Source organism: Alligator mississippiensis, chromosome 3 (assembly GCF_030867095.1).
Source record: "Alligator mississippiensis isolate rAllMis1 chromosome 3, rAllMis1, whole genome shotgun sequence".
Classification (NCBI taxonomy): domain Eukaryota; kingdom Metazoa; phylum Chordata; order Crocodylia; family Alligatoridae; genus Alligator; species Alligator mississippiensis.
In genome coordinates, this window is record NC_081826.1 from 127,257,248 (window position 1) to 127,270,692 (window position 13,445).

The following is a 13,445-nucleotide window of genomic DNA, read 5'->3' on the forward strand; positions in this document are numbered from 1 at the left end:
AAAAAACAGCAGAATTGGAAGCACTGTGGTAGCTTTAATGCCACACAAGCACCACCCTTCCTCAGAAAGCTGAAGAATTAAAGACTGCAAGAAAATCATCATCACTAGATTTTAGACAACACCGATTTAAGATGCATCTTGGTAAAAACATGAATTGTGTCAATTTGCAAGGCTTCATAATTCACTCTAAAGCAATCTAACTTTAAACCCTGTCAGTGTCCTGAATGAAGGGAAAGGAAAATGGAAGCACTTGCCACCTGTTCAATCAATTAATGGTGTGATAAAACACAAATAAGCCACAAAGTTATTCCACAAAAAAACATGTCATAACTTTGTGGCACATTCTTATCATGCCATTAATCAAACATGTAGTCAGGTGCTCCCCTGTGGCTGGGAGCCCCATCAGCTCCCAGCCACAGAAGCACATGAGTCACTGCTGGGGCTGGGACTCCTGCAGCTGATGGGGCATGCAGCCAACAGCAACCCCCCATGCAATCCTGCACCTGTGAGCCCTGTCAGCTGCAGGAGTCCTATTCACAGTAATGCCCCACAGACTCCTGCAGCTAGGGGTCCTGTCAGCTAACGGCCCACTACCTGCAGCAGCAACTGGGCACTCCCAGAGCTGTGAGACCCATCAGCTGCGGACTCCTAGCTGCAGGAGCTTGCTACTTGCTGGTACAAGGGGAACCTGGCATAACAATCTTGGGCTCCCTCTGCACCAGCAATAAGGCATGACTGGATCTGATTCTGGATCCCACAACACCTCATGCCATGCACAAGTGGCAGGCCAGGTGGTGTGATTGTGTGGATTCTGCATCAAATCCTATCACACCTTTACCTGACCACCTAGAGGGGTCTAGGAGACAACTTTGAAGCCATTACATAAAAGCAAGATCCTACCATATAATCATTAAAGTATTTCACAGTATTTTCTGTGCTACAAGGAAATCAGCAGTTTTTTGGTCAAATGAAAATCCCTGCCTACTTAATATTCAGCCTACACCTTCATTTGTGGATAAAAAAGTTCTTTACTTTCCTGTAAAAAATATATATATTGCAACTGTTGCATTTTAGTCCTCATGTGCTTATTTATATTGTGCATAGGTGCACTCTGTAAAATACAGTCTACAAAGTTTTCTGGAACTCTTTTGGGATGAAATGCACAATGAAATAGTAACAATTTTTCAGTCAAGATTTAGACTATTTCCAGTATAATTACATAGTGGATCACCCCCTCGCCCACAGCTAAAATCCTGTGAAGAAAACCTACTTCCTTCATTACATTTATTATGCTTACTCTGAACCACAATGTGCATTTTGGGGAAAAAAAGACAAGCCATTTTTTAAGTAAGTTTGAAAGAGAAAAATTCTCTTACTTGTGAATTTTCTTTCTTGGCCCCTTTGTCAGACTGACATGGAAGGTCCTAGAAAGAAAGTTCTCAGGTAAAAAGATATCCCCATGTCCACCCCTTTGTTGTCAAATTGTTTTATCTGTGCAATCCAAAAAGCTATTATTACAGGGAAGAAGCAGGAACTACACCTTAACTGTAAAAACCATCAAGGTACTGAGGGACTCCCTAACACCCATATACCAAACTTTTCATCAGAGTAAAGAGTGTGGACTACAAGCATTTGACAAAGTGTGGGTGGAAGATCCCAGAATGGCGTTACCAATATCCACATTAAATTGTTCCTCCTTCCACAAAGTAAGCAGTATTGAGAGTAGCTGAACCTGAAATGCAGGAGGTCTCTGTTATGTGAACACCTGCCTGAACAACTGAAACTTTAGTGAGCAATTTGTAGCTTTGATCCCTTTTTAAAAGTTTGTTTTATGAAATTAAGCTGCACTTCAAAATAGTGGTTCATGTGCCTGCATGTGTTTCAACCACTACATGCTCATGAGGACACAAAATGTGGGTGATCTCAGCAATGTAAAAGCAGAATAACTTTCTAAACAGCGACATATGAATGATGTCTTGATCTGTTGCAAAATGTTGAAGTTACCCATCAAGGTTTTGCATGACATACCAAACTACGAGGAGATGCAAGGGAATATTTTGGGCCATGTTAAATATGACATTTTTTCACATACCACACACTCCTAAATAATACACACACTTTGTTTTTTTGAAAGGCAGAAAGTAGAAAAAAAGATTTTTCCAGAGTCATGGACAACTGTATGACACAGAGTTAAGTCCTCCTGGAAACCGAACGTCCAGGAAGTGTGGCATCCCAGGAGATAGTCTGGGTGAGGCAGCAGGAACTGCTTGGTGTAGCAGGACAGCAACAAGGCTAGGCCCCAGACCTCTCCAAGGGTAGCAGCGGGACTATTACTTCTTTACTGTAAATTGTTCTTTATGTGTGGTGCCTATCTTCAAAAAAGGGAGGAAAGTAGATCCGGCAAACTAAAGGCCCATCAGCCTGACCTCTATCCTGGGGAAGTTCTTGGAAAAGATTATCAAAGAGGCCATCATATACAGACTAGCTGACAGCAATATCCTGAGGGATACCCAGCATGGGTTTGTTGCAGGTACGTCTTGCTTGACCAATCTCATTTCCTTTTACGACCAGGTGACTTGGTGGATAAGGGGGGAAAAGATTGATGTCATATATCTTGACTTTAAAAAAGCCTTCTATCTGGTATCCCATGTTCACCTCTTGACAAAATTGGCTAACAGCGGCCTCAACTTCACCACGATCCACTGGCTGGAGAATTGGCTCCATGGCAGGACCCAGAGGATAGTGGTTGATGGAAGTCAATCGTCATGGTGCCCTGTGACCAGTGCGGTCCATCAAGGCTGTATCCTGGGGCCTTTACTTTTTAACGTCTTCATCGATGTAGACATTGGTGTCGGAAGCAGGCTGGCCAAGTTCGCCAGTGACACCAAACTCTGGGGTAAAGCATCCACACCTGAGGACAGGAGGGCTATCCAGGCAGATCTTGACAGGCTCATGCAATGGGTGGATGAGAACCTGATGGTGTTCAACACTGAAAAATGCAAGGTTCTCCACCTTGGGAGGAAAAACCTGCAGCATGCTTATAGGCTCGGCAGTGCTACACTGGTTAGCACTACAGACAGAAGGGACTTGGGGGTCACGATTGACCCACAAGATGAACATGAGCCTTCAGTGTGATGCTGAGGCTAGTAAGCAAGCAAAATGCTGGCTTGCATCCATAGATGCTTCTCAAGCAAATACCAGGATGTCATTCTCCCATTGTACTTGGCCTTGGTGAGGCGGCAGCTGGAGTACTGCATCCAGTTTTGGGCTCCATCATTCAAAAAGGATATGGAGAAGCTTCAGAGAGTCCAGAGAAGAGCCACGCGCGTGATCAGAGGTCAGGATAACAGACCTTATGAAGAGGCTGAGAGCCACGGTACTTCAGGCTGGAAAAGCGCAGGCTCAGGGGTGATCTGGTGGCCACCTATAAGTTTATTAGAGGTGTTCACCAGGATCTGGGGGAACGACTATTCACCAGAGCGCCCCAAGGGATGACAAGGTCGAATGGTCACAAACTACTACAAAATCGTTTCAGGCTGGATATAAGGAAGAACTTCTTTACTGTCCGAGCCCCCAAGGTTTGAAATAGACTGCCGCCAGAGGTGGTTCAAGCACCCACTTTGAACGCCTTCAAGACACTTTTGGATGTTTATCTTGCTGGGATCCTATGATCTCTGCCGACTTCCTGCCCATGAGCAAGGGGCTGGACTTGATGATCCTCCGGGGTCCTTTCCAGCCCGAATGTCTATGAAATCCATAAGTTACTATGAATAACTAAGTATTGTTTCCACACCACAAGCCTCATCAAAATACTACAGACTGCATGCAGCAGTTCACTTACTCTAAATCAGCTCAAAATGCTCAGGTTATGAGAGGGTTAACACCGAGCTCTGCCTCTTCTGATTTCAGGACCACAGAAAAGTGGCAGCCATCTTGGCAGTTGAGTCACAGCATCTGTCTGCTTCTGTGTCCCCACCCCCCACTTCTGATTTCAGCAAATAATAAATAAATAAATAAATAAATAAAATCAGCTTCCCGCTTCAGATAGGCACCCCAATTTTGGAGGGCTGATTTTAGGAAGAAAGGCATGGCCGTAGTATGCAAGTAAATACAGTACATAAAGATAGCCAGGAATGCAGGGAAATGAAACAAGAAATGATTTGGGCAGTGATAGTAAAGCCTTAACTAAATGTGGTTTTTGCTAGTGTTATATAGGTCAGGAATTAAATGTTTAAGGACTTGAAAAACTATGCATCTGTCACCTAGAACTGAAACAGTAATGAATGTGATATTAACTTGTTGATCATATATATTATGGTGGGGGAAGGAATTAACCTGATAAACACAATTTAAGGCCTTGAATAACTGGCACTGGAACACATTATTTCCAATATTAGGTGCCTTAAATTGGTTTATCCTCTCTCATTATTAAAGTTTTCAGCTGGCCAAGAGACTTCGGCCCCCATCCTGCAAAGCTCAACAAATATGCTTGAGTTTATGCCCTAGCAGTATGCTCAATGGCTTCAAGGAGACTATTTTCAGTGAATGAAGGATATACAGACAAGTCCTTGACTTGCAACGTTTTCAGTTACGTTTCTAAATTGACACCCTGTTTCAACTTTATGACGTCAGTTTCGACTTTACAATGCTTGATCTGATGCAATGCCATGCCAGCAAACAAGTTTGCTGTGTCGCTCATCTCCCTGGAGAACATCTGTCCAAACTTCCTTGGACGCTTTCGTTAAGGAAGGAGACAAGACGTCAGAAAACCTGCAGCCAAGAACCCTTCAAAAAGTCCAACCAAGAGCCTTTCAAAAAGTCCAGCAAAGTCACCTCAAAGAAGTCCCTCCAAATCAATACAATTGCTATTTAAATATAGCTACATTAATTGTATTTATATTACTCATCTATAATTGATTGAGTACAAAATTCTGGGGTATTTTTAGTGAAAATAGGGTATTAGGCCTTGGTTCAGGAACCAATCCCCATTTATAACATTGTTTCTTATGAGAAAATTGGTTCCGAGTTGCAACAGTTCAACTTAAGATGCAGTTTTCAAGAACCAATTGTGTCGGAAGTCCGATGACTGCCTGTACTTAGTCTTTGCAAGAATCTGGGCCTCAATGCCATTTCTAGTCTCAGGGCCATTTCTTAACCTTTGGCAATGACACTACTAAGCAGCCCCTAAATGTTCTGAGAACTGTCTCCAAGTAGGGCCTTCTTTCATATTTATTCTTAAGGTGCAAATCAAAAAATGAGACATGTGGCTGCACAGTATTTCCCAAGTAGTGCTCAGATTTCATAATCTGATATCAACTTCTCAAACATCAGTGTTGAATAAGAAATGGAAGATGGGTCTCATCTACAAACTCTTTCTTTGATCCTTCCTATCCCTCCAATCTGTGGAAGTGCTCTTTACAACTGACTGGGAGAGAGGTAAAGCTTTGGTTGCATGTAAAAGCTCGAACTGCCCACCTAGAACTATTCAGATTAATTTTTGCACTCCTTAGTCATGTCTTGAAAGGAAGAAAAAAGAGCACTACCTATGAAGAATTCTAAAGTAATCAATACCAGTATGCAAGACTGCAGGTCACAAGGCACTTCCCTGTCTAATTTCAAGCAGCAGTTTATCAATAAGGATGCATTGTAGTTTATGAGAAATTGATTGACAATGGTCTGTCAGTTCAAAAAGTCCCAACTCTTCCTTTACCCAATATAACCCAAATTTAGGGAAACAAAAGAAATAGAAAAATTAGCTAATTTAGAATTATGTTAATTACTGTAAAATCTTTTAAGTTCTTCATCCAAAAAGCCCTACGTGGATAAAACTGAAAAGTCCCAGCCTTGAATACAATCAAAGCTCCAATCCATCCACAGCACAAAAGTGAACATCCTACAAGACAGACCTACAGACAAAATGAAATATAAGAACTGGGAGCTGGGGAGGTCAGGGGAATTAGCAAATTTAACTTGGAAAAGGCATATGACAAAGGAAGATGAGTCAAATACCTGAAGTCCATCTAAGAAACTCCAACTCTGATTAACTGCAGAGAAGTGAAGTTATTAAAAAAAAGAGGGCAAGGAACTGAATAACTGGGATATACCTTTGATATGTACTGGATGCCTCTGAGCAAATCATACTCTCTTTTCTTCTTCCGCACTCACATTGAAGATCAACCTGTTGGGTCACACAAAAGTGGTAAACCAACAGTTTTTGGGGTTTTTTTTTCTGGTAATGAAGCAGATGCTAACATTCCTGAAGAATCCACTGAAGATACAAACCTTGAAATTATTTTTTCTCATTATAAGGCTTAAATGATTTCTAGATGTAGCTAGTATGCGAGACAAGGAAGTCTTACTAAGTTTTGGGTAATTACATTTCTTCACATGTATTTTAACAGGGGTGGCAAATGTATCTGGCACTGTGGGTCGGACGAGGGGTATAGAGCAGGTCAGCAGACCAAACTGGGCCCACAGACCAGATCTACATGCCAGCTCCAGCCCACAAGGCCAGTTCAGTCCAAGCACTACAGGCAGCCTGTGGAGCCAGTCTGGGGCGTGTGCTGCACACAGCACTGAAGGCCAGTCCAGACAGACTGGCCCTGTGTGCTGGATCCAGTGCACACTGCTTGTCTGTGGGTCCAATCAGACTGGCCCTGTATTTAGCATGCAGGGCTGGTCCACATGCAGCATATGCCTCAAACTGGTCCTGCATGTGCTGTGCCAGTCCAAGACCCACAGGCAGCACTGTGGGTCAGATGATAAGGTTCTACAGGCTGGATTTGGTCCATGAGATGTACCTCTGACACTCCTATACTTCAGTAAAACACACTGAGCTTGAGTTTCCCCTGCCTCCGAATAGAGCCCAGATATTGTGGGTGGGTGAAAGAAATAGGAAGCCTCAATTGATTGCATGTTGCTTGGCCCCAACAGACTGCTCTACCCTTGTATCATTAGCCCTAAAATACCTAAGAGATTATATACCAAGTGTGCCCTACTTTTCTCCTCCAACACATCGCAGCCCCTCTGTAGGAAGTTGTAGTGCAACTTGCACAGAAAAAAGGAGCATATAGACCAGGTCTAAGAATCTGGACCCCATAAAAATCTGGTTTTACTCTAATAGCCACAGGGCTAGTGGCATTTTATGACATTTTCAATTTCAGAAGCATATACTTGTAAACACAAGCTTCTATACTGGTCTTGTTATAACTTTTCACTATTGATTAAAACCAGTTACTAAACATTTTGCCCTGTGAACTATGGTAAGTTTTCTACAGCCATCACCTTCGTGTTGCAAGAAGTTGTAGGACAAGGTAAAGATGGATGACACGGAGCCATACAGGGATGATTACAATACACTCTTGGAATAGTGCATGGCTGTTTGCATTCTTCATCTATGAGGCAATCCCCTTTGTGACAGATCCTTTTACATTTGTGCATTCCACATTTTAACACTTGATTGCAGCGAAGACCACAGGAAATGTCTGTGAGATGACAAGGAATATTATGCCGCAGCTAGGAAAGAAAGAGAGCCATGTTACAAGTGAAAATAAATTATTTTGCTGCAAATTAATATTTGCATTTAATAAAGTAAATGCTGCCTCTTCAGTTATAATACTTTCACTGTTCAAATTTTAATTTGGAATTGATTTTTAGAATAAAATTGTCTATGTTTATACATTAAGTTCTTCACAATTTATTTAAAGCAAAACATGGGTATTTATCATACGTCCTACTTTCAAACTGCATCCATGTCAAAAGCACGTGGTAAAAAAGGTTCATCTGATCATTTTACTTAGGACTTGTACACCAGAAACACATTATTTGACAGAAATCAGGTAAAAATTGACAGTTTGAGAGAAACCAATACCATGTGCTTTTTCTTTAAGTTACAGAAACTGCAGTTTGGAGATAATCTTTACTTTACAACTTTTGGTTACTCAGGATTAAAAAACACTGAGCACTTAGGGCTGTGTGAAATAGCACTATTTCGATTTGACTTCTGTTTCGCCATTTCAAAGGGACAGTGTTTTGTTTCGCTGTTTTGAAGCACTATTCCATTTTGTTTTGTCAAAACTGTTTTGCTGTTTCAACAAGGCCTTCGATACGGTATCCCACCCCATACTGGTGAACAAGTTAAGAGGCTGTGACATGGATGACTACACAGTCCGGTGGGTGGCGAATTGGCTGGAGGGTCGTACCCAGAGAGTCGTGGTAGATGGGTCGGTTTCGACCTGGAAGGGTGTGGGCAGTGGGGTCCCGCAGGGCTCGGTCCTTGGACCAATACTCTTTAATGTCTTCATCAGTGACTTGGACGAGGGAGTGAAATGTACTCTGTCCAAGTTTGCAGATGACACAAAGCTATGGGGAGAAGTGGACACGCCGGAGGGCAGGGAACAGCTGCAAGCAGACCTGGATAGGCTGGACAAGTGGGCAGAAAACAACAGAATGCAGTTCAACAAGGAGAAATGCAAAGTGCTGCACCTAGGGAGGAAAAATGTCCAGCACACCTACAGCCTAGGAAATGACCTGCTGGGTGGCACGGAAGTGGAAAGGGATCTTGGAGGCCTAGTGGACTCCAAGATGAACATGAGTCGGCAGTGCAACGAAGCCATCAAAAAAGCCAATGGCACTTTATCATGCATCAGCAGATGCATGACGAATAGGTCCAAGGAGGTGATACTTCCCCTCTATCGAGCGCTGGTCAGACCGCAGTTGGAGTACTGCATGCAATTCTGGGCGGCACACTTCAAGAAGGATGCGGATAACTTGGAGAGGGTCCAGAGAAGGGCCACTCGTATGGTTAAGGGCCTACAGACCAAGCCCTATGAGGAGAGACTAGAAAAACTGGACCTTTTCAGCCTCCGCAAGAGAAGGTTGAGAGGCGACCTTGTGGCTGCCTATAAGTTCATCACGGGGGCACAGAAGGGAATTGGTGAGTATTTATTCACCAAGGCGCCCCCGGGGGTTACAAGAAATAATGGCCACAAGCTAGCAGAGAGCAGATTTAGATTGGACATTAGGAAGAACTTCCTCACAGTTCGAGTGGCCAAGGTCTGGAACCGGCTCCCAAGGGAGGTGGTGCTCTCCCCTACCCTGGGGGTCTTCAAGAGGAGGTTAGATGAGTATCTAGCTGGGGTCATCTAGACCCAGCACTCTTTCCTGCATATGCAGGGGGTCGGACTCAATGATCTATTGAGGTCCCTTCCGATCCTAATATCTATGAATCTATGAAACACTGTTTCGCCAATTCAACCGTAGGCTATAAGGAAGAATCATGAAAATGCCTATAACTTTGTCATTTTTTTCCTGATTTGAATGAAAACAGCAGGGATGGTAACCCCTGCTGAGGCCACAAAACCTGTCAAGTTTCAAGGAGGTAAGGTGCAGGGATTTCTGGGAAAATGCACCTCAAGGTGCCGACAAACAAAACTTGCGACGTGTGACTTTTTATGCTGTTTTTCCGTCCCTCCCCCCGAAGGGACCTCAGGGAAGGATCATAGTCACTGGCCAGCTACAGATGTCAACATCAGAGCAGTCCTTCCCACCTCTTCCCCTGCCCTCTCCTTAGTTTCTGTTTAGCTGCAAACAAGCCCGGCTTCAAAACTTGGAACGTTTCAAAACTTTTGAAATGTTTCGAGTGCCCTCATTTCATTCGAAATAGTTTCAAAGCCTTTCGTTTCATTTCGATTTTGCTGTTTCGAGCTCAAAACATGTCGAAATGGCTTCAAAACGAAACACGTGTCAAAATTTCACACAGCTCTACTGAGCAGCCAATACTTACTTCATGTTTGCCCATGCACCATTTTTGAGTGAGGTACGTACAGGGTGGGCACTTCTCCTCACTATGGCAGGAATGGTACACTGCAATTAAAGGAACATAAAAATCAGGAAAAAAAATTTAGAATACCGTAGTTCACTTGGGTGTTTCAACTACATACCAAATTCCTTTTAAAAATAATTATCTTCTAATGTTCTCAAAACCACTAATTTTAGGGAAAATGGGCAACGGGGGTTTTTTGCACAATTTCCTGTCTAAGAGTATGATGATACATTTAAATTATTGAAAATCAGACTGAAAAGCTTGCTGCAAGAAAATTCCTTCCTCCATCTCCTCAGCTGAACAGTAGGAAATAAGACTGGGTTGTGTATAAATTACAGCAGGGGTGTCAAAATCAACTGGGGCTCTGGACTGGATCCCAACTATGGGGAGGGAGATGGCTGTGATCACTGCAGCGGCAGACACCACACCAGCAGTGGGGCAAGCAAGCATGGGCCAGTCAGCTGCTTATTGTGGTGGAGGCGCACAAGTGGCAATTGGCCAAGTGGCTGCATGGCAACTGAGGGCCGTTTCATACAGCCCTTGCTCACCCACTTGCTGCCAATGACCATGCCCTCAGATTCCACAGTATGTTATGCCCTTGATTTCCAGCAACTTGGCACTATCACTGTGGGCTGGATGGAATGGCTATATGGGTATCTCCCTGATACCGTTAGATTACAGCATAAGGAAGTATATGCTAGAAACATGATCAGTTTGTTCTGCGCTACTTTTTGCATCAAGTAATATTAATTGGTAGTATAATCTGAGACAAATTTAAAAAAAGAAAACAATGCCTGGATTGTATTGCTGACAGAGTATTGTAGATACAGAACAGGTGCATTTTTTTAGGTTGACAGGGGTAAGCACCATTGTGCTTATTTTTTTAAAAGATGGCATCTAATGACAAATTCAAACAGGTTTTTATTGTTAGTGTCCAAAAAACGTCAAAGATCTCAGATAATGTGTAAAACTGCAATGTTTTTGACTGTCAGAAAAGCACAACAGTATGTATTATGGAAAGTTTGTTTGTTGTTTTAATATAAACTCACTGACCTTTTGGTAGTATTATACAACTACCGCAGAATCTGTAAAATAGCTCCTGACATTAAAAAAAGGAAACATATAGGCAAGTATACATAAGTGTGTTGCGCTAGTTAGACAAGGTTCCTTGGGTGAATTTGATATCTTTTATTAGACCAACCCAAATAGTTGGAGAATAGTTATTAAGCAAGTTTTCGGGTTCAAAAACCCTTCGTCAGGCTAAGGAAGCTTCAGCAGTTGGTGCATGCTCTTCCTGGATGGAATGAAAAGTAAAGAAGCCAGAGGCTGGGCTGGGGAGTCAGTTGCCAGGCAGATTATAATGTGTCAAAAATCCAATGTCTATATTTAGTCCATGATCTCTAGGATCCAGGAGGTTGATGAAATGGAGTTCATAGGCTCGTCTCTGGGAAGTGTTGTGTAAATTGCCATTGAGGATCAGGACTGAGAGATTGGAGAGAGAGTGGCCCTCCTGTGAGAAATGTGCCCCCACCGGTAATTGGGTATTTCTGTCTTTGATAGATTTCCAGTGTGCGTTCATTCTGGTGCGCAGTTGTTGTTTGGTCTCTCCTACATATTTTCCATCAGGGCATTTGGTGCATTGGATGAAGTATATTACATTTCTGGAGGTGCAGCTGTAAGATCCTGGGATGCTGATGGCTCTGTTGTTGGGTGTAGTAATAGTGGGGGCGGGAGGGGGGGTGGAGATGTGTTGGCAGGTTTTGCATTTCTTGTCCTGGCACGGTCTGGATCCTTTTGGTGTGTTCTGGGCTTGAGGAAGTTTGCTTCTGGTAATGAGGTTGGCGAGGTTCGGTGCTTGTTTGAAGGCTAGGATGGGTGGCTCTGGGAAGATCTTTTTAAGAATAGGATCTCTTTCTAGTATGGGTTGCAGTTGTTTGAGGATTTTTCGTACAGGTTCAAGGGAGGGGTGATATGTCATAACCAGTGGTGTGCGATTTTGCGGGGTGGGGTGGGTGTTGGTTTCTGTACTGCAGCAGTTCTTCACGTGGTATCCGGGTGGTTCTTTCAAACGTGTGATCTACCTCTCTGAAGGAGTGTCCTTGTAGGGTGAAAGCCTTTTTAAGATTGGTGAGGTGGCAAACCCGGGTGTTCTCTTCAGTACAAATGCGGTGGTATCTGAGGGCTTGGCTGTATATCACAGCTTTTTTGGTGCATTTAGGGTGATTGCTGGTTCTGTGCAGATATGTATGTTGGTCTGTGGGTTTCTTGTATAACGTGGTCTGTATTTTATCATTTTGGATACTGATCATCGTGTCTAAAAAGGAGATGCTGGTGCTGGAGTATTCTAGAGAAAGTCAGATGGAGGGATGGTGACTGTTGAATTTCTGATGGAACTCAATCAGAGATTGTAGGTTTTCAGTCCAAATGATGAAGATGTCATTGATATATCTTAAGTATAGCAAGGGTTTGATGGTGTAGTTCTTGAGGAAGTCTTCTTCCAGGTGGCTCATAAAAAGGTTGGCATACTGTGGGGCCATTTTAGTGCCCATAGCTGTTCCCATCATCTGGAGGAAGTGTTGATTATTAAAAGTGAAATTGTTGTGTGTGAAGATGAAGTGTATAAGGTCAGTAATATCTTTGGGTCTGTATTCTGAGTGGTAATCTTGTTCCTACACCCTTGCACTGGTTAGGCAGTTTTACAAAGTTATACAGGACTACCTATGACCTACCTGGATGATCACACTCATGTGGTCTGGTACATGAATTTTTACACTCTGGTGGCTGTGTACCACAAGGAACAGGGGGATAAATCACAGATTCACCACAGTAACAAGTCAGTTCATCAAAACCTGGGAGGAGGAGAAAGAGAGACAGACAAAACCTTAAGAACTCAGAACTACAGTTTATTCAAGTGTGAATGGGCTGATCAAAAGAGCAGCAAGTCTTGCAACAACCTGGTATCAGACACTGTTTAGCAATAAGACACACTAGAAGTCAGAGAATCCCTACCTAATGGGGGAAAATGATCCTTTGCTTAACAACATCCCCCTTAAGAAAGCAGAAGAAAGGAGCAAAGAAAGAATAAAATTAATATCAAAAGAAAAAGGAAACATAGATGACAATAAGTTTAAAACAGGCAGCTGATAACAGAATGAAATATTAGTTTATCAAATATTTAATAGTTAGTAAGAAAACTTTTTTTTTTAAATACCAAGAACAAAAAGGAATCCTGACCGCAATATAGCTCCACTTGTAGATGAAAATTAAGCTGCAAATAATGATACAAACAACATTGCTGATCAATAATTATTTGTGCCCAGTACTCATTGCCAAGATGGCTGACATTCATAATATAAGATGAAATGCTTTCCAGTTGAAAAGGATATTGTAGAACCTGTACTAATGTTAAATATTTAAAGTAAGAAAATCTTTTAAAATCCTTAACCACCTATCACAACAATGTATCTGCTATATCCAGTGTAACCTGAATTAAACTTTTGATCAGAGGCTGCCCTTCTGTGAGCAGGGCAGTGAATGCTTCTAGAGATTTAAGTTGGGAGTTTTTCAGTGAAGAACGGTCGGTATTAATAAATTATATGGAAAAGCGCAGGCTCAGGCGTCA

General features: G+C 42.6%; 1 protein-coding gene across 2 annotated transcripts in view; it reads right to left on the reverse strand.

The window, feature by feature from the left end:
- NFX1 (nuclear transcription factor, X-box binding 1) overlaps positions 1-13,445 on the reverse strand; it is a 103,444-nt gene that overhangs the window by 24,066 nt on the left and 65,933 nt on the right. For both annotated transcript variants that reach the window (XM_019498477.2, XM_019498476.2), the window contains exons 14-17: positions 12,553-12,672; positions 9,785-9,864; positions 7,285-7,515; positions 6,105-6,178 (exon numbers count right to left, since the gene is read on the reverse strand). In XM_019498477.2, coding sequence (XP_019354022.1) covers positions 6,105-6,178; positions 7,285-7,515; positions 9,785-9,864; positions 12,553-12,672 — 505 coding nt within the window. The remainder of the gene's footprint in view (positions 1-6,104; positions 6,179-7,284; positions 7,516-9,784; positions 9,865-12,552; positions 12,673-13,445) is intronic.